Source organism: Terrapene carolina, unplaced genomic scaffold (assembly GCF_002925995.2).
Source record: "Terrapene carolina triunguis isolate 2854851 unplaced genomic scaffold, T_m_triunguis-2.0 Scaffold130, whole genome shotgun sequence".
NCBI lineage: Eukaryota > Metazoa > Chordata > Testudines > Emydidae > Terrapene > Terrapene triunguis.
The window spans coordinates 16281295-16308909 of record NW_020664481.1 but is presented as its reverse complement, the minus strand read 5'-3'; the positions used below and the strand labels follow the sequence as shown (position 1 = coordinate 16308909).

Below are 27615 nucleotides of genomic sequence, written 5' to 3'. Positions count from 1 at the left end.
TTATTATTTATCATTACAGTATTTTTATTACATTATGAAAATGGCAACACTCTTCCAAGAGCTCACTTTCGTAGCTTGTATCACTTTGAATAAGCCTGTTATAAGACAAGGCTCCTATGTTTCATCAAGGAATATCAGATGTGAAACATCATGAAGGTATTTAAGAAGCCAACTCAAAGAGTTCCTCCTACACAAGCATTCAGGTCTTGAGCAGTCCAGGCAAACAATGCACGTTACAACAAAGCTTAAACTTGTTCTTCATAATAATTAAAAAAAAAAAAACCAATACTAGCTGCCTATTTAATTTTAAAAACAGCAAAAAATATCCACCTCTCTTTCCATTTCTTATAAGGAGTCTTGAAGTTTAAATCTCCTCAGTGTGATAGATATGCTTGCTTTGATCTGCTTAGCTTGTGGAAGTCCAGTGGCTCCAGGCTGTTGGCCCTGTGCTGCCCAGGGTCCCTAAGGAAAGCTCTGTCCGCCATTAGGGAATTTTTTTCCGACAACCCCCTGTAACATTTCGTGAACCCCCAGGGGTTCACGAACCCCAGTTTGGGAACCACTGCCCTAGCCCATGCCTGGGTATTTCAGAGGTTCCTTTACTGGGGTCACCTCCTGCTCAGCTGTGACCCCTGGCCACACCCCTTGCTCGCAGCCTCCTCACTGGCTGCCCCCGGCCCTGCTAGTCCTTCACCAGACAAACCACGCCCTTCCCTGGTCTCGCCACGCCCAGCTCAGCCCTGGACAGAAAAGCGCGTGACTGGGTGTGGGCGGAGCTGAAGAAAATGGGCCCGCCCCGGGGCGTGGCCTGGCGGCGACGGGGCGTGGCTCGAAAAGGCCGCTGTGTTGCGCGTGCGGGTTAGGCCGCCGCCCGTTGCTTACTCGGGTGGGCGTGGCGGAGCGCCGGCCCCTTTGGGCCGCCGTCGCGGCGCTGGGGCTGCTTTGCGGAAGTGCACTGGGGGGCGCCCGGCCGGTGGAAGATGGCGGGGGTGGAGAGCAGCTCCCGGTACCCGGAGGGATCGGCGCTTCAGGACCCGCTGTCCCGCTTCACCTGCCCCGTCTGCTTGGAGGTGTTTGAGAGCCCGGTGCGGGCCCCCTGCGGCCATGTGTGAGCGGACCCCCGGGGATGGCCTGGCGCGGGACCGGGGGAGGATCTGGCACCCAGCGGGGGGGCTCCGGGATGGCAGGGGCTGGGCAGCGGCGGGGAGATCCATGGGGAACGGGGGCTCAGAGTAAGTGGGGCCTAGGCGCGGGCACTGAGCGGCTTCTGGAGGGGGTTAGGAGGGAGCTGTCCTCAGTGTAGGGCCGCCTGTGCCCCCAACCTCCCCAGCCCTGGGGAGAGGGTCTGAGCCCTTCCGGAGGAATGGGCCTGTTAATGCTGTAAGATCCCCGCGAAGAGCTTCCCCTGGGCTTTAACCCCCCCCCGCCCCCCCGGAGCCTGTTAACTCCTAGGGGCCAGCGGGGCCCAAAGCCACCGGTCATGTAGTTGAGGGGGAGTTTTGCCTGAGTAAGGATGGAGAGATTGGGCCCTCAGTGGGATCGCTTTCGAGCAGCTGGCAGAAAATCCGACGGGCCAAATGGACAGCAATGAGCGCGGGGAATTCCGAAGGCTAGGAAAGGGTGGCGAACCAGCGGGCAGATTCTTGGAAACGATACTTGGGAGGGAATAGAAACCGAAGCCGTTTGGTTGTAGGCAGTGTGCGCTGGCGAAGGGGAAGTGTTGAATGGATTAAGGAAGAAGTTCGGCCTTTTTCTTTTCGGGTATATGGACTAATCTGCTGTGAAGTGGTGTGACTCTTTTATGGAAAGTGTGAAGTGAGCTTTTTTACCCACGAAAGCTTATGCCCAAATAAATCTGTTAGTCTTTAAGGTGCCACCGGACTCCTTGTTGTTTTTGTGGATACAGACTAACATGGCTACCCCCCGATATTAAATAAAATGTGGGTGATATGAGGTAAGGGTAGAAGGACTATGTGTGGGATACTGACAGGATGGGTGGGGTAGGCAGAAGCAAGATATCTGCTTGGCTGTGACTAAAGTGAAACTTAATTACAGTTCTGTCTGTGCTGGGACAAGGTGCCCTCCCTGCCAGTAAAATTCACAGGAGACAGCCTCTAAGAGGAAATATGCCCTCAGGTCAGACCTGCCTAAGATTAACCACAATCTGCTTACATACCTTTAAACACGGTTTTCCTTTTCTGCACTAAGGCCAAAGTTATGGTCACAGTTGTCAGTTAAAATGTTCTAGTTAATGTTTTCTAACATGAGATTTTCTTAGCTGACATGAACTGTAAGCTTTATGGGGAAGGAACAATGTACATCCCCTTGGAGTTCTGGGGTCTGAAGAAAAGGGCTTTGCAGAGGTATCTGAGACCCCTTCTTTCTCTGCATGCAACTAAGGGGAATAGTTAAGCCATTTTTACAAGTTGCATTTCAGATTACTATAACTGAAAGATCAAAGGAATATTTTTTCAATTTGTTTACTTTGTGTTTGACAGCACTTTTAGTCAGCTTCACTATGTAATCGTTGGTTTGTTTGGGTTTTTGTGTTTGAAACAGTGAAGAGAAACTTTGAAAAGAGGAAAATGTGGCATAAACCACAAATTGGCAAGAGCATTCAGGGACAGGGACATGACTTGAAACTGCTTTTAAATTGACTAGATTTATGGTGACTTGACTGTCCCTTAGCATATCAACAGGTTGCTATTTGTCAGTGGATGTTGTCACTTGTGATTTCTATTTCCTGTAGGGTAGGTCTGTGAGTATTTTAATTAGAACAGTGCAAACATGTTCTACAACATGCATTTTTACAAATCATATTTCTCCCATATTAGCTTTTGCACTCCATGCCTGCAGGAATGTCTGAAGCCTATTGAACCAGTTTGTGGAGTCTGCCGCAGTACCCTGTCTCCTGGCAGTAGAGCTCTGGACCTGGAAAAGCAAATTGAAATGACAGAAACCACTTGTGATGGCTGCAATAAAAAAGTATGAAAGCACAAAAAAAGGAAGTACATATGTGGCTGAACTAGGAAACAGCTAGCATGGAAATACAATATTTGCACATCAGTTTTCTAGGGAATAAACCATCAGAACTTTAATTGTGATAAATAATCCATGTGGACTGCGTGTAGGGTAACATTAAGAGGTTTCCCTTTCCCCTGCCTGCTGTTTTTTCATTAGGAGGTGGGTTTCAAGTAGAAATATACAGTTAACATGAAGCTGAAGATGCAATAGGCTACTGAGCTACATGCACTTCTGCAGGGGTAAATTCTGTTCTGTAAATACAGTACAAAGTGAAAACTGTCCTATGGGAGAGACAGACTGGTTTCTTAATGAAAATTTTCTAATAAAGAAAGGTATAGCAGAATTTTATTCACTATGTTTGGGGTAGTCGCTTAAGACAAAACTGTCTAAGGATAGTCTTTTCTATAGATGTGAAATTCACAAGCAGATTCTGTGTATGGAAAAATACTTCAAAACATTTTATTTCTAATGGTAGGGAAGTAGTATTTATTCCTCAGTGGAGTTACTAGTATTCATGTGAACAATGCAGTTAGGAATTATTGAACACCAGGTAGGGTTGCCAGTTTTGTTTGGACATATGCCTGGAAGTTTCATCACATGACCTAGTCTTTATTAAAGATTAATCTTTAAATCCTGGAGACCCCAGGACAATCCTGGAGGATTGGCAACCCTAACACCAGGTGATAGGTGCTATAAATAATAAGAAACACTAATGAACTTCTGTTACTTTGTTATATGGCACAAAGAGTGAAACTTCTACAGTGAATATAGTCCTGCATCTAAATATTAAGTTAATTTCCTCAAGGTGAATCAAAGATTAAGCATTTAAAACTATTTAAGGGACATTGTCATGTTAAATATACTTTTTCTATCTATGGTTACTAAAAGTCCCCTCCTGATTAAATAAAATTTGATTTTATTTTTTTTAGTTTCTCATTTTTATGCTGTTTGCTTTTTTTATTTAATTTAGCTTAAGAAAGTGTAACAGCCCAATGAGTTTCACTTTTGTTTCTGGTTGGTTTCATTTTTGTGTGGTGATGTTAGATTAGCGTCTTACTGAACTACAGTCATTCCCATTCTCTCTCTCTCTGGCCCAGTGACTCTTCTACTGTCTATAAATATTTAAACAATTATTGGACATAGAGAGAGAGAGAATGGGAACTACTCTCTAGTCTGGTGATGAAGGCATCCACCTGTGAGTTGGGAGATCCCAGGTCCAGTCCCCCTGCTCCAATCACTCATTATTTATCAATAGCGGAGCAACTTTGACAGGAGAGATTGAGGGACCCCTACATCAGAATACCACATAGCTCAGTGGTTAGAGTGCCCTCCTAAGGGGTGGGGGGACCGCTGTTCAATCCTTTCTTCTTCTCTGGCAGAGGCAGGGAATTAAACCTGGGTTTCCCTCATGCCAGGCAAGTGCTTTAGCCACTGGGCTAAAAGCTATCAGGCAGGTGGGCAGCAGCAGCAGCATTACTACTGCCGAATGCCTGTCTTCCCCTCATTTGTGGGCCCCTCTGGGGCTTTGATGGGAGATGGATGTCCAGACACCCAGAGGGAGGCAGCAGTGTGCATGCCCACAAGCAGAAACATAGGTGCTGAGGGAACTTTCATTCTGAAAAATGTAGGTGCTTACAGAGATTTGTAGTTTTATGTATTGCAGTAGAGCCAAAACTGGGACTTCGGTGGCTAAACACCTTTGTGGATCCCACTCTTCATAACTAATGTTTAAATATCTTTGATCTTCACTTGATGATGCAGCTCTTGGTATGTCTCACTGGTGTCAAGACCACACTTAAAACCATTTTCTTTTTAGAATTAATAAAGATGCTAGTGGTTTAACCTGGGTAAATATGTTAACCAGAACAACATAGCTAGCTGGACTTCGATTACTAAAGTTCTGTTTAGGAAAGAACCTTTGTCCTCTGCATTTCTTTGGCACTCTTAATGTGTCCCTGTCATCATACTCCATGGGGGTAGATTTTAGAGTATATCATCTGACAGTAGCCTACTTCCACTTGATCCTGTTGTTGCAGGGAATAGTGAAGGGAAGATCTAGAAAACTGACTCAGTACAAAACAGATATAGTACTTTTCTGCATCTAAAGGGAATATAAAATAAGAATTACAATGGTCAGGTAAACAAGGAGTCAGCTGTCCTGGGCAATATAATGCATTGTGTCATTAACAAAAGAGTGTTATAGCTTCACTAACCTAGCTTCTATTTTATAGCTCTCTATTCTGTTCTGTCCCATGTGCCAAAACATTTAGCTTTCGCTACTTCAGTCTCATCTGAACATGAAGCTTCTTCTTATAGCAAATTGTTTATAGATTCCACTGTTTATTTGCAATCCTTTTTTGAATTTTTAATTGAAAATAACCTTGCCTGTTAACTGTCTGTCTCTTTGTTGCTTACCTAGATGTACCTCTCAAAGATGCGTAGTCATGCAGCTTCTTGTTCAAAATACCAGAATTATATAATGGAAGGCGTTAAAGCTGTAACTAAAGACCCACCTCGTAACACCAGGTGACTATGCCTCTTGAAACATTCCTTTTTCAGATTGGTCAGAGGGATGCTGTTGGGTAACTGCTGTCCAAAACTAAGGTTTTGGACAGTACTGGTTTTAATTAACTTGGAAAAGTTTTTTCTTTTCTTTTTTTTGTTTGGTTTTAAACATTCCAGTGCATTGCACCTGTGTGCCAGCAAGTGAGACTGAAAGCAAAACAATATTAGCTCTTCACTTATTTTGCACAATATTTACTTTAATCCTCTGATACTGATGTTAGCTAGGCCCTAATCCTGCAGTTGAGTGCACAGGCATGCTGCTCCATTGACTTAAATTGCCCAAGCAGACTATTGCAGGATCAGGTCCTAGGTAAGGGAGGTAAGGAAATGACTGCGCTCCATCTGCACTGTAGCATATCTAGCACTTAATTGTGTGCTTTATTAAAGTGCTGCAAAATTATAATGAAGAAAGCAACTTGATGAATAGTGTATATATACTTAGATATATCTAATATTTGTAGATGCTGAAGAATAAGTGCTGTATAAATGCTAATTGTATTAAGAATTGTGCTGTTTAAGATGTCATCTGGTAACTAATAAAGAAAGCAGTTTCTTAAATTCAGATTGCTTGCATACCGTACACTAAGGGTTTAACTTCCGAGTAGTCTGTATTTGAAGTATCCTCTGTCCAGTGACTTTGAATAGCCAGACTCTCTCGATTTTAATTCACCTTTCTATGATGTTATTTATTTATTTATTTTATTTTATTTTATTTTTTACAGGAATGTTCCAAATCGTTTTACCTTTCCTTGTCCTTACTGCAGTGAGAAAAACTTTGATCAGGAAGGACTAGTTGAACATTGCAAAAAATACCACAGCATGGATGCAAAACAAGTGGTAATATTTACAGTATCAAATTCAGTACAACAGTTTTGATGAGGAAATCTGGTAATCTCTGGGAAACTACAGAATCAGGGCCCTCACACACACAAGCATGTCCTTAACTTTAAGCATTTGGGTACTCCTGTTGACTCCAGTGGGACTACTCATGCAAATAAAATTAAGTACGTGCATATTTGTTTGCAGGATTGGGGCCTAACTGTTAAAAATCTGAACTTGGGTTTAGATCCTCTCTAAACCATTCTGTACATGCTCAGTAAAAGAGTAGATCACTAATCTGATCATAAAAATGTCTCATAATTGATAAAAATTCTATCTGCAGGTATGGCAGGAAGTAGAACAGAAGCTGCAAAACTTACAGAAATTCAGCTCTAAGAATTAATAGCTCTTTCCTTTGTCCCAAAGGTGGCTCTGGTATCTTCAGGAAATGCCTCAAGTTTCTTGGTTTAGAAAGGAATAGTCTCTTTTTCCATGCAGACATGTATCTTCTGCAAGGGCATGATGGGGGAGAAAATATTTTTTTATTCTTGAAAAACAGGGAGGATGAAATACTTCTACAAAACAAGGAACTTTAGTCAATATTCTAACTATCAGTACACAGAGTAGCTCAAAATTAGCAGTTAAATTCAGAAACCTAGAATCTGAATCGAAAGAATTCAGTGAGGAACCAAATATTCTAGTGTTAAATGATTTGGCAAAATGTTCTAAATTTGTTTCCTGTGACATGTGAGTGTCTTATGAGGTCGTGGTTGTGTTTGTAATCGCCATAAGCCTATAAAATCATTTTTTTTCCTTTCATTTCTTTTACAGCTCTCTTTGTTTTTTATATCAGATATTTTGCCGGGGAGGGAACTGGCTTTCAAGAGGCAAACCTAGATTCCAAGGACTGTTGTAATGAGAATGGTCTCCAAAGAAGTCTTTGGTTCTGAGGATATTCCCCAGGAACTCAAATATAAACATAATTCAGTATTTGGGTAAAATTTGTTTTCATGGCTTTTTCTCTAAGGTTTGCCCAATTTGTGCCTCGATGCCATGGGGAGATCCAAATTACAGGAGTGCTAACTTCATGGAACATCTTCAACGGCGACATCAGTTTTCCTATGATACTTTTGTGGTATGTAATGAGTGCATACTGTTAAAAATCTATTGCTCCTGTAATATCTGTTGTGGCTTGGATTAGGTTTTTGAAGGTAGAAATGCCACTACTAGCTGTTTTAGGATATTTCTTAATCTTGGGCTATAGCAAAATGGCAACTGTTACAATATTTTTTTAATTGTATTAAAACTTAGTTTTTTCAACTGTTTCTGTGGAAATCTGTTCCATCTTGATGCAATCCTGACAGGGGCAACTCACCTTATTGTTTTATGAGGTAGACAAATCATGTTAGGTAGCTTGTGTGTGGGCATTTATGGATTTTTAAGTACCTACGCCTTCTGAATGTTTGTTCTCATTAGTATCCTTATTCAATTATGAAGTCATGTTTCTAATGCACGCTGCCTCTTTTGTCTTTAGGATTATGATGCTGATGAAGATGACATGATGGCACAGGTTTTACTACGTTCCTTGAGGGATCAGTGAACTAAGTGGGAGATGAACTGTATGATACCAACCTTCCATTAGGGGAAAATACACAGCATCCCTGACACCTGTCCCCTCTCATCCCAAGATGATCCCACACATCTGAAAATAAATATGGAAGATTTTTGAAGAATTGCAGTTTCTTGGCTCCAGTACCTGATCTCTCCATACATTACTATGGGTCTTGTCTGTTAGTGGTCTCTTTGCTGCTGCTCATCCACTTCAGGGTAGTTCTCTTGCTTCCTTCACTCCAAAGGCTTGACTACACTTGAAACACTACAGCGGCATAGCTGCGCTGCTGTAGCACTTCAGTGAAGATGCTGCCAACACCAACAGGAGGGGTTCTTCTGTCTGTGTAGGTAATCCACCTCTCTGAGAGGCAGTTGCTAGGTCCACAGAAGAGTTCTATCAACCTAGCGTTGTCTATACTGAGGGTTAGGTCAGCTTAACTAAATCACTCGGAGGTGTGGATTTTTTCACATCCCTGAGCGACGTAGCTGGATTGACCTAACTTTTTAATGTAGATGTGCTTAAAACTTGTACTGGTGTAGCTATGTTGGTTAGAGGTGTGGAGAAACCCACACCCCTGACAGACACAGTTATGTCAACAAAACTCCCAGTGTAGATGCTGCCATGTTGACGTAAGAGTGCTTCTCTTGGCATAGAGGTGTTGGTGGTGTTCCTATACTGGCAGCAAAACTTTGTTGATGTACACTGCATCTCCACTAGTGGGCTATGCTGGTAAAGGCTCTGTAGTGTAGACACATAGCTTAAGTTTAGCCAGTTGTCTCCACATTACTGCTGCCTGCTCTCATTTTCCTTCCCCTGTCCCTGTATCCTTCTGCTCTCTATGTTCCTCTCTGATTTCCTCAGATCCCATAAACACTATAAAGCTTCAAGAAGGACTGGCCTAAATTGACTGTTGAAGACTATTAAAAACAAAAACAAAAAACACTTGAAAATATATACTTCCTAAATGTTGATTGAGCGTTGGAAGCCATTTTTGGTGAATGGAAACTCTGGTTTTGGATGCAACTGTCAGAAATTGGTTTGAATTTTAAGATTACCTAATACAACTATGGACTATACTTTCTTTAACGGGGTTTCTAATGCTGGTAGTCAGCCTAAAGGCTATACGTAATACATTGTAATAAGTAATAAACTATTACTAATACACAATACATTGCCTAAATAATGAGTCTTTAAATTATACACTAACAATTCTGTGCACCTGCATAAGAAACTGATTCACCATATTTATTTAGTTCAGCAGCTGCATGTTACATACTAGCATAAATTATAAATAACTGTATTCTGGTGACAAATTTCTAGCCTAGAAAGTAAGTCTGTATTAAAAAGATAGTTCTTACTATTTTAAAAAAAAAAAATCCACAGGATGTATTTTTCTTTGTAAGTGTTACGTCTAATATTAATCTTTTTTTTGTTCTGTCTTTACATTTTTTTTTTTTTTTTTATGTCTTCGGCATTGATTTTCTACAGTTTGAACCATTAAGCATTAAATGCAGCCTTTCACTGACAGAGGAATTCAAAAGCAAAACACTTCACTTTTACCTCTGCTTTGTTTTTAAACTATAAAATGTTCCTATACATTTTCAGTTGTCCTGTTCCTCAGGACAACCTGAGAGTAACAAATTGGATTGATAATATGCAGCGCTTATACCCACTCTCTGTATGCTTTACAAATTCTAACAATGGCTTGAACACCTGAGCTTCATTTAAATTAGATTTTCAGGTGTCTTCTGAAAGATGTGATTTTAAACAGGTGAAGCTGTACTTAGAATATGGTCTTCATGTAATGTGTATATACAGGTATAGTTTTGTGGCAGACAGGTGGAAAGCCACACAACTCAAATATGTGGCACACAAAGGTACGGTGCATTCCATTTAAAATGTGTGACTGTAACATGCAAATCATAGTGTCTGTAATTACTATTTCATATGCAGTGACTCACTTGATTTATGATGTCCCTTCTGTTGATAGGTCAAGTGTAACACTCCAGCACTTCCCCATACACATGGAGCCAAAAGCTTCATTACTTCATGTCTGTTGGGGGTGAGCTTCCATCTGATATGAAAGAAGACTAAAGCTGATTTTGTTATGTCTAATGGTAACTATTGCACTAAAAACTTCATTGTCTGAAATTGAAGTAAAACTGCACCAGGGTCTGTGCTTTCAGAATTGATTGGATTTGCATACCTAACTTCAGCACACAGTTATAATTATTTGCACAAAATAAGCACCTAAATGCTTGTGCAATTCAGAACATGCAATTCTGAAAACTAGGGCCCAGAGTATGTTTTATTGATGCATACCCCAGGGAATTATTTTTCTATAATTATGTATAGTTTAATCATCTTTAGAGTCTTTGTCAACTGGCTGTAACTTTGAGACCATGTATTGGTGACAATAGAATTCAGACTTGTCATCTAATGACCTCTACTAGTGTAGTGGTTTATGTCCAAGTGGCTTACTATTAATTCCATTAATGGCCAGCAGTTGATATTACCTTTCTAGAAAATGCTTTTTGTTTTGGTTTAATTTTTTTTTTAATTGATAAGTTAGCACTTAGAAGCTTCAAATTACTTGGGTCCCATCAGCTAAGCCTCCCATCTCTACTGGGTCTTTAACTCACTTTTTTGAACTGTTCTAAGTAGTGGTTTAAAGAGTTCCAGCTAAAATGGTTTGTTTGACATTTGGCCTCATCCACACAGGCTGGGCAAGCTAAGTTTAAACCATTTTTAAATTGAACTTTGTTTTTAATATGACTTTTTTGCTAATTTGGAACAGATCAGTAATCTGCTTGACTTGTGTGTTGAATTTTGAAAAGAGTTTCATACAGTGCTATGAAAATATAAACTACTATGTATTTTTGATACTCTGTTCGGCAGAGATGTTAACATCTTTCAACACTTTTGGTGGAAGCTCCAAATATGGAATTATAGAATTTCTAGGTTCTGGCTAGAACCCAAGGTCTTGTAATACACTGACTGATTCCAGATTTCTGCTAGTATTTAAGTGCACTTCCATGTAATTCCGATAAGATGTTTCAGAAAGCATCTAAGCAATTAAATTGTCTTGTTCTGGCTTTTGAAGACAAGGTATAAATAAATTTCATATAATTTATAAAATGTTATCTTTATGTAAACTTTTGTAACTTCCCCCCATGGTTCCATATTGTTCTCACAGCTCCTCCCTGAAGGAAAGCTGTAGCTGGCTCCATAACACATCACCTGGGTCCAATAGAAATGGATACAGACACAAGAGACTACAGCTCAGTCTATGCAGAGATATTTTGTATAGATTTTTAACATTGGCAGCCGCTATGCTGGTTCTAAATGTTTTAAATGCAAATGTAGACCAGACAACTTTTTAAAACCAGTTCAGATAAGTATGATTCAGACTGAGCTGGCAGTAACTCTTATCTGATTGGGTTTTGTTTGGTGTACATTAGCTCTTAACACTTGTACTTGAGGCTTTGCATGAAAATGGCCACTTCATGCTACACTTGCATGCTGTTGTATTTGTTGGTGCCGAAGTCACTGCTACCAATGATGCACCACATAAAGTAGTAGTACAGGTCAAAACAAAACAAACACTGGTGCAGCTGCACTTGATACTAAAGGTGTGTACTAAGTTTTCTAGGGTAGACCAGGCCTATTTGGTGTAGGAGGACCATCCCATGGATCTTTATCATATTCTGTAGCATTTGAGCATAGTTTGTAGTTCTTCTGGTTGTAAAGGATAATGTGAATGCCTTTGTGTTGTCTTGAGTTTAGAGCTAGACAGGCTAAAGTGTGAACTTTGTGTCCTCTCCCCTCTTTCAGTGAGATGGACTCTGAAGTCTAATTCACTTTAATTGCTCACATTAACAGTGTAGCAACTTTTAGTTGAAAGGATATTCTACATCAAATCAGACTGTCCATTTATTGTTAGAGGGGTTGGATGTGACCTTCAAATTCAGGACAGGTGAGAAGTTGAGAGCAAGAAATGATTTGGCTGTGCTCATGGGAAAATAGATGACCAACACTCTTCTAGTTTGGCATTTCAGCAGATAAATAGGAAATTGAACAATGCCTTGGCACCTGTTAACCTTATAATAGCAGGATTTACAGGCATATATGATATGGTAACTCGAACTGTAATCAATACTTAATGTCACAAGTTGAGTTGTAATGTGAAATATGGTGTGCACAACTCAAACTTCAGTTCTTTACAAGTATTTAAGAACTATAGCAAAGTGTCTTTCAAATACCCATGCCTGCTCCTTTAGCAGATAAACAGAGAGAAAATACAGATTGTGTTTTATCAGTACTTAATTACTCAAAGTACCCAATCCCTATATGTTCAGTTTACAGTGAGGTTGGGTTGGTGCTTTGGATAAACTTTGTTCATCCAGAGTGGTAGCCGTGTTAGTCTATCAGCAAAAACAACGAGGCGTCCTTGTGGCACTTAGAGACTAACACATTTATTTGCCCAAATAAATGTGTTAGTCTCTAAGGCACCACAAGGACACCTCCTTGTGTTTGTTCATCCAGTGTTCAGAAACTCTGTATTAAATATAGGCTTAGCCAACAAATGGTAGTTTGATTTCTTAACCAGGTGCAGTAACTTCTGAATGCGCATGAAGTACTCTGCCAGAGCATCTTTCAACTCACTGTCAGCAGCCACCCTTGAGGCCATAGCATATCCAACATGCTCCTTGTTGGTGTTAATCTAATCTGTCCTATTTTGGAACTATAAAATCCCAGTTTCTAGGAGTGAGATGGCATTAAAGAGGAGACTTAGCAAGAAGGAGGGATGCCATACAGTTAAGCAAGAGTGGAGGGTGTTTTTGTTTTGAACTAAAGTTTATCCTCAAGTCAGATGAATAGGTCTGATAGATTTGCTCAACCTCCACCTTATCCATTAGTGATGAAGGGTGAACCCAACAATCCATGTCTAAACACAATCAGCCTTGCTTCATTACAATGAATCCCACTGATATGTTAAAAATCTCAAATAACTTTCCATGTGAAGGATGCCTGTGATCTACAATACTAATGAAATGTATCCTGGATTCTAATTTCTCCTCAGTTACAAGAGCACTAGCCCTCTGACTATCCGAGGTACTCAGTTGGCCCCTATCATTGCAGTATTTGAGTGCCTCACAATCTTCAATATATTTATCCACAACTGGGAAGCTGAGGTTCAATGGGTGTGTCTCCACTGCACTAAAAGACTGGTGGCTGCTCCAGGTCAGCAGACTTGGGCTCATGGGGTGCAGGGCCTGTGGGGCGATAAAATTGCAGTGTAGACATTTGGGTGTGGGATGGAGCCTGGGTTCTGAGACCCCCTCATGAGGGGGAGGGTCCCAGAGCCCAGGCTGCATCCCAAATGTCTACATTGCAATTTTCTAGCCCTGCAAGTCTGAGTCAGCTGAATGGTCTGGCTACAGCTGTGCCAATTGTCTTTTATCACAGTGTAGACAGACCCAGACAGGCTAAGTGACTTGCTCACGGTCACATAAGAAATCTTATGGTGGTGGAGTAGGGAATTGAAGTCTCAAGTTCTAGGCTAATGTCTAGCCACTGGACCATCCTTCCTCTACAAAGGGTGAGCTTGGTTGTGCTGCTGGGCTATTCTCTACCATTCACCCAGCGAGTAAAAAAGCAGAAGGTCCTCTCTGAAAACCATGCAGCTGCTGTTGAGTTTGTGTTGCCATCCAACTCTTCTTGGATAGTGTCTCTCACAGCATCTCCTCCCCTACTTCACAGCTGAACTGAGATAAATAACTTGTTTTCTCTTCCCTCCTTGAGGGTTAGAAAAGAGAAGAGAGTTGGGGGATGTGAAGAGCGGGAGAGATACAGCCTGCGTTCTGGCTGGTAGTACCTGCTGAGAAGGGTATTGTTTCCACTACAACAACTGAACTCTTATTACCAATGGGGGGATTTCTTAAACTATTGCACTGGTGTAGAAAAGGCCTTTGGAAAGCTGCTCACTGCTACCATCCATTGTCTTCAGCAATGGTTTGACTATCTACCGTCAGTTATGCCACCTTCTGCCAAGCAGCTGCATCCATGGCTGCTAACTCTCCCTTAAACATTTATATCCCCTAAAGTCAACTTCACTGCAAGGCCAGTTGTCAGAAGCCAGAAATGTTGCCCTGCCCCATCCCATAGCCAAACTTAAGTCTGGAACTAGCCTTCCAGGCCTTGTCTGACATAGGGGGAAAAAGGTGCTTTATAGGGGGAGGAGGAGGTCATTCAAGAGGGCTCCAGTTTACCTCAGCTGAAAATCCCACTTGCACCAATGTGGACAGTTTTAACCGTTGCCTGGATTTTGGCAGGTCAATTATAGCTTCCTCAACCATGGGTCTGTTGGGGCAACGTTGCTTTATGACTAGATAGCTAGAGTTCACCTCAACCAGCTACACTGAAGTAAAACTACACTTGGCCTTGTCTATAGTAGGGTTTTACAACTGTTAGTAATCTCATCATAAAAGCTTCTTTCCTAGTATAATGACAGGTTTCAGAGTAGCAGCCGTGTTAGTCTGTATCCGCAAAAAGAACAGGAGTACTTGTGGCACCTTAGAGACTAATAAATTTGTTAGTCTCTAAGGTGCCACAAGTACTCCTGTTCTTTTTCCTAGTATAGGCATGGACCTAGTTAAGTGGTGTTGAGTTAATTTGAATAGGAAAGAATCCCCCTTTTTACTCCTTGTCCAGACAAGGCCTGAGGCTGCATATGGAGAAAGTATCTTCTGAGTGCCCTACTGCAGTGCTGGAAACTACAAAGGAAGTGACTGCGAGGAAGGGAAGTTGGGTAGCAGCACTTAAACAAAGGAGCCATTTGTCCATCTGCAGTGGTAGATGGAGCCAAATTGCTACTTTTTAAAACAAAAACACCTTTCATCTGAAAGAGCTTTAGGTTACCTGCTGTCCCAATCTATGCTCAGGACAGCATGGGAGAGGAGCAAGAAGGGATAAAAGAAGTGACAATGGATGAGATCCACTAAGGTGCTTAAGTCTCATTTTCAGCCATTGCTGTGATCCACAAATCTGCTCAGCTGCCTAAAGTCTGTAGGGGCCTAAATTCACTCAGTGCCTGAGTTTCTGCATTAAAAGTTCCCTTGGTGCTTGTTTCTGCCTCGGAACATGTGCACTGCTGCCTCACAGTAGGGGCCTGGGCTTGGGCCCTTAAGTCATCTGGTTATTCAGAAACTGGGGAAGATAGGCATTTAGGTGCCTAATGTGTGGGCAGTGCCAATCCACAGTGCATGTTCAGAGACTGCCTACACAATTGATGCAAATTCACAGGCAGAGCTCAAACAGCCTGGGGGCAGGAGGGAAGGCAGAGGAGGATATCCCTTTAATTATTAGCTTAGTGTGTAGGGTACTCACCCAGGATGTGGGAGACCCTGATTCAAACACACACACACCCAATGAGAAGGGGTTTGAACAGGAATCTGCCCCATCTCAGGTGAGGCTAGGGAATATTCTGAGGTGGGGCTTCTTCAATCTCACTTTAGTTGTTCCACTTTAATTAAGTAATTGCATATTATTTGAGCCAGAGAAAGTTAGAATGACTCTATAAAGGGTAGGGCATTCACTTGAGAGGTGGCAAAGCCCTGTTCAAGCCCCTTCTCATCAGGCAGGGCAGGGACTTGAACAGGAGTGGGAGAAGTCTCCCACATCCTGGATGAGTACCCTAACTCAGGAGTTAAAGGTTCTAAAGGTTACAAGAGAGGTGTCTAATAGGTGGTTGGGTGCCTGCATGTTAGGGCCAATCTTTCTGCAGTTCATGACTCACTAACAGAGATGGGGTGCCTCCCTCCATCTGGGATTTAGGTGCTGAACTCAGAAAGGGTTAAGTACACAACCCTCTCCTCAGCACCTCTTGTTGGCTCTCTGCTTGGCATGCGGCTCATGATCAATCACAGATCACACAATGTACTCAGATGTTCAATACTTTGCAGCTGATTATACCCAACACCCACCTCTTTTTCATACTAATTTTAAGACAGTTATGGGGATTTTTTTGTAAGGAAAAAAAAAGAACTTTTTGCTGTGTTGAGGTGGTCACAGCTGGAGATTTAGCCCCATGACTCCAATTAACATTAATTGTAATTTCATGGTTAAATCCCCATGTTTTGGAGTGCTGGTCCCTAAATTACTTTTTCATAATGCCCTTTTCTATTACATGGAGAATCACATCACAAAGAAGCCATAATGGCCTCTAAACAGCAGAGGGAGTCCTTGCATTTTAGAGAAACTAGGTGCAGTATCTGCTTTGACCAATGTGAACTGAAGCCATATACACATTGCAGGCAGCCTGTCTTGCGGGCCTCTTCTCTGTCAGCTATCATCAAACCCCTTTCTTTAGAGTATTCCTTAGAATCGTGCTCCAACGTTCGTTATAACGGTACCATGTCCTACAGAGTTGCAAAGCTGGGTCAAATCATGCGTCTAAATAAAAAGTCGATCAGTCTTTCGTGATGCCTCGGTGAAGTATTAGAACTTGCTTTTTGTTACGGGAAAGTTCCACTTACAGCTCCGGCCCCTCAGCACATGGCAGTAACTGTAAGAGTTTTGCTTTACCCCAGGAATTTTTAAATGGCCTCCTATTGAGCAGAGAACTTAAAAATGAGAAAATCCTAAATAGATAATCTAGCTCATCCTCTGGCTAATGCTGGATTTCTCCCTGTGCTTTATTAACAGGACTAGTATTTCAGAGCTGATGGAGAAGAGGCCGTTCACTTCTTAAAAGGAAACCTCTTAAGTGAGGACTGGTAACAAAGTCCCCCCAAAAGGGCAGTCTATCAGCACTACCCACTCAATAGGTGCAACGAGCAAGTGATGGGCAAACCCCGAGCCTTAGAGGCTATTAGGAAAACAATGGAGCAACTATAGACAGCCTGAAGGTGGACCTAGCAACAGAAAATCAACACAAATGATGCACCCAAGGATGTTCTTTGCACCTCTTCGATTTCCACACACCATCAGGCAAGGTAGTGGATCTTGCCTGGGTGACTTGCATTCATTCTGCAGACTCCTAGCAGACCTCCAATGATAATTCTATCCAAAAGCTATTTGACTTCAGGACAGTGAGTCCAGGGATGAATTTAGCCCAACATTTTTCACCGCCTTTTCCTTTTGTTTGTGGAGGGCCCAAACCATTACCCATGTGCCCAATGGCAAACCACTCCTCAGCTGAAGTCAACAAACCTGAATGAAAGGAGTGACCACTGCTGATACTCTGGTCGTTTGCTTTCACCTGCATCCTAGCCGAAAGCAAGGTCTGTAGAACAGCAAAAGGCTAGTGCTGGATGCAGAGGAGAGAGTATCTACTGTGCCATTAAGGGATTCCCATCCTGTTCTTGCCCCTTCCTTCCTCAGCCATTACAAGACTAAAGCCAACAGCTCTGTTAGAACCAACAGGAACTCAAGACTTTTATAGCAGATGACTGGGCCGGTGCTGTCAAGTTTTACAGCAAAGGGGAAAGGTAACTAATTTGAGAGGGGAGAGGGTCAGTGTGAGGTAGGAGCAAAAACTTTGGCTAAGCCTTTTAAAGTGAAAAATAATTCTTCTCTATAGTGCCAGGAAACCTGGGCTATTCTCACTCTCTTTTGACAAGCTGGCTATGTTTGCCGCCCTCCCAATAACCCATGCCTAGTGGCGAGCTGAAACATCTGCGGTATGGCCATAACCCCTCACCCCAAACTGTAAGTCAGTATCCACTTGCATTAAAGCTCCAGTGGCGACTATTCAAATAATCATCGCATGGGGGGGGGGGGGGTAATTGACCACTTTTGTATAGGGGGGCGGGGAAAGAGGGACCCCAATGAATTCGGAGAGAGTAGGAAACAGCTCACATTAAAGATCTGTGTATTCTGAACGGCCCCAGTGTTTTGTCGCTGATTCTAATTATCCGCCAGGAACGAAAGAAACCCAGGCCAAACCGATCAGAGCAGGTGCGCCTCATCGCCACCTCGGGGCGCCTGGGTAAGGACTGTCTGCTGCTACAGCTCACCCAGGTCCATGTTTCTACTTGCCGACCGCAGCCAAGGTGAGCACGTTTGGAAGCCAGGAACGCTCTAGGGCTTTGTTCATTACGGATGGGAAATACCAGGAGTCTGAACTTTTCCTGTAAGAAAACAGAATATTCCTCACTCTGCGGGTTGCAAAGCTCCCTTTCCAAACGCGCCCCGAAGCGATGCCGGGTTGGAGTCTACAGCCAGAGTGAGACAATAGCCCTGCCAGAGGTGTGAACTGCCCCAGTTCTACTCCATGGGGCGTGGGAGGGACACCATCAAATTTAACACCTTCCTGTCTGGAAAGCTTTTGCCTACTGCTGTGACAAGTAACACTCACCCTTCCTGTAAAGGAACAACCTCAGGGAGCGGGAGAAATAGCTTCCTCTGGTTTTGTGGGTAGCGCATTTGACAGCGTTTTCCGTCGGTCAGTTTCACAGGTTTCCCTGTTGGAGTAGTTTCTTCCGTTGCTTGTGGGAATCTTTTCACAGGTACACGAAAAAGGGGAGAAACTTAAACCAACAACAACAACAGGGACATTTCAATCGTAAAATTAAAACCGACAAAAAATGGCAGGAGGACATCCTAGGCAGGGCTACTACCTAAAACTGGCTTTCAAACGGCCGAGGTTGGCTGGTGCCTGAGGGTAACCTGTCTACACTGCTAACTGTTGCGTTGCTGGTTGTTTTAGCTGCACCATCAGTCGGTTCTGGGCTCATTAGGACAGCATGGGCCGGGTTTGGGTCGGATCTCCTCATTTCATTTTCTAATCGGCCCCCCTGCGCCCCGCGTACAATCCAGAGCAAGGGAATCTTGTGCGTCTATGCCAGCAGTTGCATGGCTCTGCGCTACTAGTCAGGTTTTCCTTTTGTCCGTTAGAGGATTCCTCATTAGGGAGAAATAGTGAAACACAGTGAATGTTGGCCCAGCACGTGTTCCAGTCACCATTGCTGTCAATGAGAACCTCTCTGCTGACTTCAATGGGAGCTGAATCTGGCGGCTAGAGACACTGATTGAATCAATCGTTACAGTCCATGGATAGACGCCAATTGACTTCAACAGATTTTTGTTTTGGTTAGTTTTTATCAGGGCCCTAATACCTTGGCTAGACAGACAGCTAGAAATAATGTATTCATTAGGAGCAATCAGCAGGATTTACTACTGTTTTCTGGTTTAAACTCTTTTCAAGTTTTTCTTCAACTAAAATACTTCAGGACTCTGAGGACACATCTGTGCCTACTACACTTATCCCTGTTAATAACTGCCTCTTCCTTATAGTCAGTGCTGCCTGCCTCAAGCAGGATTCCTGTTTCATGAAATGAAGATGCCTTTGAAATTCATTAGAGGTGCACCTGAGCAGGGGTCAGACTTTTCCTACCTTCATGGGTGTTTGCATCTGGGATTTCAGTGTGGGGGAGAGCCAGGAGGATAGGATCTGAACTCAGGGGAAGTGGGTCGGTATTTAAATGGAGGGGGGAGAGAAAAGTGTGCGTTGGTGGGGGTGTTGAGTCAGTCACATGCCTAGAGCCATTAAAGAGCCTCTTTATTTCCAAGAAAGGGTGAATTTTAGTAAAACTACATGGTAGAGCATTTGGGGGGTGTCTTCCCCGCCCCCCAAGTGGCACATTTGAGCTGCAATTCCATTTCCCAATTCCTCTGCTGGCTAGAGGAGCATGGGGTTGACAAGATTACACATGGCTGATATAATTAAAGGCATACAATTACACTGTGCTTAACTTGATTTCTGAAATGATTTTCTTTACAATGGAGTTTTCCTTAGATTTTAAGTAGATGACTTGTATCTCTGGCTTCAGGCAATGCTGGTCTGTGTGTCTGACACCCTCTAGCATATCATCACACTTGTGTGCTTAGCTTTAATCCAGTCACATCACCTTGGTACCAGCCAACTGTCTGTAGTATTTTGATTTTTAGATTTCCTTGGACAAAAAGCTTGATACGTTTTATACAAACTACATTTCCCCCCGGGAAACAACGTGCAGTCACTTTTCTAAATCACTCACCTATTATAAATTCCTCTTTGGATCATTTTAACAGTTTTATAACTAACTTGAGCTCTTCAAACCTCCCCTTCAGTCAATAGCACCTCACTTTATGACCCTGTGGAACTGTCTCCACCTCCTTTAACTTCTCCTAATTGTGTCAATTTTGACTCACTCCAGCACAATAGGAGTTACCAACTTGAAAGGGCAGTGATCTGGGCCCGATCCAAATCTCATTGAAATCAATGGGAAACTTCAGTGGGAGTCTTGTCCCTGCTTTTAAAGAGGAGGAGGGCTCAATAGGTATTAACTTTTATGGGAGTTTGTTCTGAGTTAGAACTGCAGTTTAGCGCGCTTTTGTTGTGCCTGCGGAAACACACGTACTTTTAAAAGCAATGGAACACACGAGTGGTCAGTTTGGTTGAGGAGGGACCCTGCTGCTCCTGTCCATATTTTAAGGAGTTCCCAGCTACAGCCATAAGATTAGTGAATCATTACTGTAATAATAGCAAAGTGATTTTTGCATCCTCTAATTTTATTCTAGATTTTGTAAAGTTTTCATTCTATCTCCCTGTATTCAAAACCACGCAAGAAATTATTAAATGCATCAGTCCAATAAATGAAGAGTAGAGGGTGGCTAGGGGCGTTATCGTGTCCAGCAGAGGAGTCCCAGAGTTGTCTATCTCCCCCCCCATTTGGGTGAAGTTATTAGTCAAGCCATGCGTACACTAGAAAAATTGCATCGGTTTAGCCATATAGATTTAAAATCAGTCTAGTTAAACCAGTGCAAACGCCAAATGTAGATGAATTTAAAGCCAATGTAGACACACTTAAATGGGTCTAACACTTGCTTAAAACGGTTTGGTTTAATGGGAAACTGTTTAATTAGAGGAGGGGATCTCTTAAATTCAGGGCTGTCCTGTTGATATATGGGTTTGGGGCATTAAAAAAAATTATTACTCTGTTACAACTCTTCCCTTTTACTGGTTATTCCTCTCCCCTCCCCACGCCCCGATTTTTAAACCCTTTGAATTTGAACCCTTTCAAAATAGCAGCTCATCATGAAACTTGTCTCCCCTAGTAGCAAGGAGAATAAATCCTGATTTATTCGGATCTGAAAACAGTTTTCCTTAGATGCCTGCAGAGGGCGATGCTGACCCAATTTGGAAAGAGCCGGGGAGCCTCTGTTCCACGTGGTGGTGCATTTGTTTGAAAAAAAGAAATATTTTGTTCAGCAAACAGCGTTATGAATTAGGTAACAACTAAAATCGAATCAATTCAAGGCGTCTGCTCTTGTCCTAAACTGGGCCTGGCGCACAGAACCTTGTCTGGAGCAATGAAATAGACAGAAGATATGTGAGTAGGTTCTTTGGTGATGGCTTTTCACTTTAATTTCTATCACCCTGTAAACTCCCATTTTAGTCCCTTTTAGTCTAGCTGGTTTTTTAGTGTCTTGCCTGTCCCACTCCCCCGCACCGCTTGATGATGTGCAGATACCAATCTAGCAGCTCCCTAGCTTGCTTCCAGGCCTCCTCACAGACATCTGTACCAACAGCCCAAATTATCCTCCTGGAGCTGGGGATCTAGCCTCGGGCTGAGCCCTCTTCAATCCCCACTTGCCCAGGGCTTCCCCGGCCCGCACCTGCTGTCCCTGGAATGCAGAGGGCGCAGGTGGCATCTGGTTGACACGTGTGAGCTTGCAGCCTGGGAGAGGAAGCAAAGTTCACCAAAGAGACAGGAGTTGTCTTGAAATCTGTGCTAATGCCTCCCTCTGTAGCAGCTCTTTAAAAGACATGTGCTGCTTTGGGGACCTAAACACCCAGCTGGGCCTGAGCACAAGCATATTAGCTTGCGCAAGTCTCTCGAGAGAAACCCCTTCTTTCGGAGCAATCTGCGAAAGCTGGACCCAAACTGGACCTCACTGGGTGCGTTCTGTGAGAGAGGTCCCAGCTATAGGGGCTGGGCCTGGGATTTGGTTCTGCTTCTGGTGGAGGGAAGAGCCACCTGTGATGTTCAAATGCGGTCTGGATTGAAACTTCCCCAAAGTCTGTCCATGGCAGCGCTTGGACTGTGTCCCTAGCCAGGACAGGGATCAGAGGCGGAGAGCATGTCTGTGTATTGCTTGAAGCCTGAGAATAACTGTGCTAAAGGGTGGAATTGACAGCAATAGAAAGGAGCCTCCTTGGGCACCGTCAGCCTGACTCTGTGCGTCTCCCACCCTAGTGCTTTGCAAAGGCGCCTCTGACCGGTACCTCGGGGGGCCCTAGTTGCTCTTCTCTGTGCCCCACACGTGTGTGAGGGCTCTTGCCAGCCCCGGACAATGGGACTCGGTGCAGCCGGTCAGCGGGATGGGTTTGCCCGCGCAGGCTGCAGTGCGTGCAGAGAGGGGCTGGCCAGGTCTCTGTGCGGAAGCCTCACCTCGTCCTGGCCCAGCGCCCTGGGGCTCCGGGAGCTCTGGCCGTGCTGGGACGCCGGGGCTGGGCGAGAACACGCTGCACCTACTGGACCACAGAACTGCAGAGACCCTCCCCGTCGCCGACCATTGGCTGCCAAGTGACAAGGGGCGTGTCCGTCTCGCCCCCTCCCGGGCCCATATTAGCAGCCGCGAGCTGGTGGGCTGCTGAGGTTGGTTGCGGCAGCCGGGGGACTGGCCGGCGGGGACGGAGGATTTTAGGGCCAGTGTCCCTTGAAGGCCCGGGTAGCTGGGGAGAGTGAGTGAGCGGAGACGCGCCTGGCCGCAAGATGCCGCGCTCCTTTCTGGTGAAGAAGCATTTCTCGGCCAGCAAGAAACCCAACTACAGCGAGTTGGAGAGTCAGACCGGTAAGTGTCCCCGCCACGGGGGCTGCAGGGGGGCGCTGGGATCTACAGGATGGCGCTGCGGGCTGGGCACGGGGATGGAGGGGGGCGCTGGAAGCTGGGCACGGGGACAGGAGTTGGAGGGGGAGCTGGCCACGGGGGCTGGAGTTGGAATGGGAGCCGGGCACGGGGGCAGGAGCTGCAGGGAGGCGCTGGGGACGGGGTGTGGGGCTGAAAAAGGGCACCGTCCGCACTGTGACTTCGCCAGGCTGGTGCGCCCCGGGCACGGGAAGCTGCGCGTGTTGCGTCTAGGGCGCCACCCACGTGCGAACACCGCGGGCGTGAGCGGAGCCAGGGGCGCGGCCTGACGGGTACCTGCCCGGGGCTGCGTTGTCCGCGCCGGGGTCTCCCGGAGGGAGCCCGGCATGTGGCTGCTGCCCCTGTGCTGGCGCCGGGAGGGCCGGCTGGGCGCGGTGCATGGGCAGCGCACCTGCCTCGCAGCCTGCGCCCCGGGTACCCATCGCCCAGCCTGCGCCCCGGGTTAGAGACGCCGCCCCCGCTGATCCGATCGCAGGGTCGCGCTGCAGGGTAATGCCCCGCTCTGCGTACAGCACCTGCGATCAGAGCGTGGCCCGGCCAGGAGCTCCGGGCCCCCACGGCAGCCCCGGGAGCGGAGGGACCCCGCTCTTTGCGCGGGTCGCGCTGCTGGGGCCCGATTCTGCCCCCACCCCCATTGAGTTCAGTCAGCGGTCCCGGGATCAGGCCCCTCCCCAGCCTTGCGCTCTGAATGTGGCTGCGCATCCTGGGACTGGCTAACCCGCTCTGCTTCTTTCCAGTGATCGTGTCGCCCTTTCTGTACGAGAAGTGCCCCCTGTCCCTCATCCCCCAGCCGGAGGTCCTGAGCCCGGGGGCCTACTACCCCCCGCTTGTGTGGGACACGGGGCTGCTCTCCAACTTCTTCACCTCGGAGACGGAATACAAGACATGCGCCGCTTCCCCCAGCCCAGAGTCCAAGCCCCTAGACCTGACCTCCCTGTCCAGCGAGGAGGATGAAGGCAAGACCTCTGACCCGCCCAGCCCGGCCTCTTCTGCCACCGAGGCGGAGAAATTCCAGTGTAGTCAATGCAACAAGTCCTACTCCACCTTTGCCGGCCTTTCCAAGCACAAACAATTGCACTGTGATTCCCAGACCAGGAAATCTTTTAGCTGCAAGTACTGTGAGAAGGAGTACGTGAGCCTGGGGGCTCTCAAGATGCACATCCGAAGCCATACCCTGCCCTGCGTGTGTAAAATCTGCGGCAAGGCTTTCTCCAGGCCCTGGCTCCTGCAGGGCCACATCAGAACCCACACAGGTAACAGCTGACTCTGGAGTTTCTCCCTTATCTCCTCCTGCTCTTGCCTCAACCCCCAGGCCTGCAGCCTGAGAAGCATCTTATCTGGGGGAGATAAGGGCTTCCCAAACCCTGGGACCTCTCTCTGTAAAATGTCCTTTAAATAGCTTTCTGCTAAAATCACAGGGCAGATTCGTCCTGGGTGTAAAATCAGGGTAACTCCATTCAGTTCAGTTTGCACCCCTTGAGGATCTGGCCCCAGGTGTTCTAAAGAGCACACAGAGAATTAATGTTGAAAGCTTGAGCAGAGATGCACTTTCAGTGACAGTTCTGTGATTTGGGTGTGTTCTCCCCTTCTGTTAACAGCTAACCTTCTTACCTATGCAAGACCGCTCCTGCTCCTCTTCTTCCCCCCCCCTTCCCCCACTCTTTTTTAGCTCCTGGAGTAAAGTTCACATTATAATCTGCAGTCTTTCCTTCTGTCTAGTGTCAGGGTTGTGGACACTGGGGGGAACTTGACCACCTTGATATGAACACTGGCCTGTTACCCAGCATCCCTTTAATTCTCCAGGCATATGAATCCCTCATGAATCAAGGAGGATAAGCTTAGTTCCAACACAAAAGCATCATTTCAAACCTCATTGATTTTCATTGTTTGGCTAATGGTACTATTGAGCAGGGAGTAGGGGACACTGAAGGCTCATGGTCTGTGTAGGCAGGTGCTTTAATGTAGCAATGCTGTTAGCATCGTGCACCTGTTACTGTAATGCCCCAGGCAAAGCAACAGACTTGCAGCTGCCAGCCTGTTGAAGCTTTTAGCTTTTAATCCAAGAAGTATCACATTTACAATGCATCTCCCTCAGCATCCTTTGTGCTTGTCACAGGGATAGTTTAATTGTTACTTGGCACTGATTTCACACCCTCTTAAAGTACTAAAGATGATGTTTGAAGGAAACTAGAAAGACTTAATTGTGCTTTCTAAATTGAGCAGGCACATTTCTTTCTCCAGCCTTTCTGCCAGGAATTCACCCTGCTTTTCAACACTGGGAGGTGGATGAACAGAAAAGGAAATAGCTATACTCCAGTTTTAGAGCCCTCTGCTTTCAAACACTGCCTGCTGTGACACAATTAATAATAATACTTACTGTGCAAACAGCCAGGTTCAACAACACCACACCTTCCCATGAAATATTTGTGTCCTTAATTACTTTGTGAAATCGTGGGGTTTTTACCTTTTCCTGGCTTTACTTTTCAGACAATTTCATGTAACTGTTTGGGAATGCTCTTTTTACTACTGAATTCCTAAGTGTAGCATTTTGTCTTAAGTGGATCACACACATACCAATGTATGTGCATTTATACAGAGAGATTTATAAATGTCCTTTAAAATCTCAATAATACTCAGCACTTCTTTTCAAAGAGCTTTTAACAAACTTTGCCCATTGAATGGCTCACTCTTTGATATTCTCCATGTGTTGATGCACTATTTAATTGTGAATGCTTCTCTTTGTTTTATAGGTGAAAAGCCTTTTTCCTGTACACACTGCAATAGGGCCTTTGCTGACCGCTCTAATCTCCGAGCCCACCTGCAGACTCATTCAGATGTAAAGAAGTATCAATGCAAAACCTGCTCCCGGACTTTCTCCCGAATGTCACTACTTCACAAACATGAAGAAACGGGCTGCTCTGGAACTCGCTAAAGGTTCTAAACCCCAAGGACTCTTACATGCAAATACATGTATTGTTACTAGTTTCTATAGGAGGTAGTTTCCTTCATATTGCCATTACAGTGTCTATGAAACCCTGTATATCCAGCTGCTTTGGGCCTTAAATGATATTTTTACCATGCTCTTCATCTTTATACCTCTGGCGCAATTTAAAGGTCTGATCCTTCTTCCATTGAAGTCAATGGTGAAACTCTAATTGACTTCTGTCACCACAGGATCAGACCCTCCACTATGATTGACTGCCTTATAAAATGAAGGCATGAAGAGTTTCCCTCAACTCCAGCTAAATTCAGTGGATGCAGGATCAGGCTTATTGATATCAATCTGAGTGTTGCTATAGACTTAACAGGTGCCTGTTGGTTGCTGAAGTCACTCAGCACCTTGCAGGATTGCGCCCTGAACCTTGACATACAGCTGGTCTGAAATATATATCACAGTTGTGTGTGTAGTTTTGTTTTATTTTTTTTAATGAAGGACAAAAGCGAAGTGTTAAACATAAACCCCTTCTTCTCCTTGATTGTGTATATGCCGCCTGCAGAAGGTGTAACTATGCAATAATACAGTATCACATTAGTTCTCAAGCAGCTGCTTCTCCCCCAGCACAATGACAATTTGCAATGCCTACAAGATTAACAATGTCCATAAAAGGCATTGGTAGCCATTTCAAACAAGAATCCTGTTTACAGAGCAGCTATGCACTCAAGCACCTGTTAATATGACTCTTAACAACTGCTTTTCAAGAGAACTGTGACTAATAGCAGGCACTTGTCAGATGATACAATGGTGGCTTGTGCAAAGCACTGGCCATTGACAGGTGTGTGCCAAAAGAGCTATTTATGGTTATTGACAGGTGCCTAGTGAATGCATCTTTCTTTGTACATTGTTTTCACACAATCATAACAGAGTATGTTTACATTTCAAAGGTACACTGGTATTTATATTTTTGTGCCACAATTTTGTACTGATGAAACTTTTATATAATTATATACAGTTTATTGATATTCAATAAAATGGTTAATTTATAATATGGTCTTGTGGCTACTTTTTTTTTTAAACAGTGAATGCACACTTGAAATTGCAAAAAAAAATATACAAGGGACCAGACTGTGACTCCCACTCATGTGCGTAGACTCCTTGTCAGAGTCTGTGTTAATAATGGCTCACTAATGTGAACAAGGGGTACTCACAGTCTGGCTCAAAAACTGATGACAACACTTTAAATTCCTGAAAGCTCTTATGAGCCTATGTAGCTGAAGGTAAATGACAATGGTAATCTGACCATAGCACCAGTAGTAGTAATATGTCCTGAATGCCCAGGAAAAGGGATAGTACGTGGCTGTAATCATGGAGATGTTTTTTAGATAAAATTTGTGGTGCACATGCAAAGAGCCTTTGTTAGAGTAAAATTAAAAAGTGGTGCATTTTGGGAAGTACATGATCTGTCTTAATCACAAACACAACTTACCCTTTTCTCTTTTCAATTGAGTCAGAGACAGCGGACATGGAAAAAACCTATTAGGTCATCCACCAAACAATGCAAGAATGTTCTCACAGGTTATTTGCTAGTGCTCTTTTCCCAGAAATATCCCAATCACTTCCCTTGGGACACTATTCAAGGATCTTAGCCGATGTCACAATCAGAAAGTTTCTCCTGACATCAGCCTAAATCTGTACCCTTTGTAGCACTGAAAAGGGGTGGATGACCCTGTGACAAGCACAG

At 44.3% G+C, this 27615-nt stretch overlaps 2 protein-coding genes across 2 annotated transcripts; both read left to right on the top strand.

Annotated features, from left to right (window-relative positions):
• The first annotated feature begins 906 nt into the window (after window positions 1-906).
• On the top strand, window positions 907-8508 carry RNF114 (ring finger protein 114). The gene is made up of 6 exons (XM_024207274.1): window positions 907-1108; window positions 2835-2985; window positions 5444-5550; window positions 6312-6426; window positions 7436-7543; window positions 7943-8508. Exons 1-6 carry the CDS (start codon window positions 981-983, stop codon window positions 8006-8008), a joined length of 675 nt encoding a protein of 224 aa, XP_024063042.1. The 5' UTR covers window positions 907-980; the 3' UTR covers window positions 8009-8508.
• A 14171-nt stretch (window positions 8509-22679) lies between these two features.
• Window positions 22680-26901, top strand: SNAI1 (snail family transcriptional repressor 1). Its single transcript, XM_024207261.2, has 3 exons — window positions 22680-22861; window positions 23674-24189; window positions 25687-26901. The coding sequence occupies exons 1-3, from the start codon at window positions 22783-22785 to the stop codon at window positions 25866-25868; spliced, it is 777 nt and encodes a 258-aa protein (XP_024063029.1). The 5' UTR covers window positions 22680-22782; the 3' UTR covers window positions 25869-26901.
• The last annotated feature ends 714 nt before the right edge of the window (window positions 26902-27615 follow it).

Bases quoted from the DNA above. Each gene is read 5' to 3' on its own strand.
- SNAI1 (XM_024207261.2), top strand. From the start codon at position 22,783: ATGCCGCGCTCCTTTCTGGTGAAGAAGCATTTCTCGGCCAGCAAGAAA. The intron at 22,862-23,673 runs GTAAGTGTCCCC...GCTTCTTTCCAG, and splicing joins CGAGTTGGAGAGTCAGACCG to TGATCGTGTCGCCCTTTCTG. The intron at 24,190-25,686 runs GTAACAGCTGAC...TTTGTTTTATAG, and splicing joins CCACATCAGAACCCACACAG to GTGAAAAGCCTTTTTCCTGT.
- RNF114 (XM_024207274.1), top strand. From the start codon at position 981: ATGGCGGGGGTGGAGAGCAGCTCCCGGTACCCGGAGGGATCGGCGCTT. The intron at 1,109-2,834 runs GTGAGCGGACCC...CTCCCATATTAG, and splicing joins CGGGCCCCCTGCGGCCATGT to CTTTTGCACTCCATGCCTGC. The intron at 2,986-5,443 runs GTATGAAAGCAC...TTGCTTACCTAG, and splicing joins GTGATGGCTGCAATAAAAAA to ATGTACCTCTCAAAGATGCG.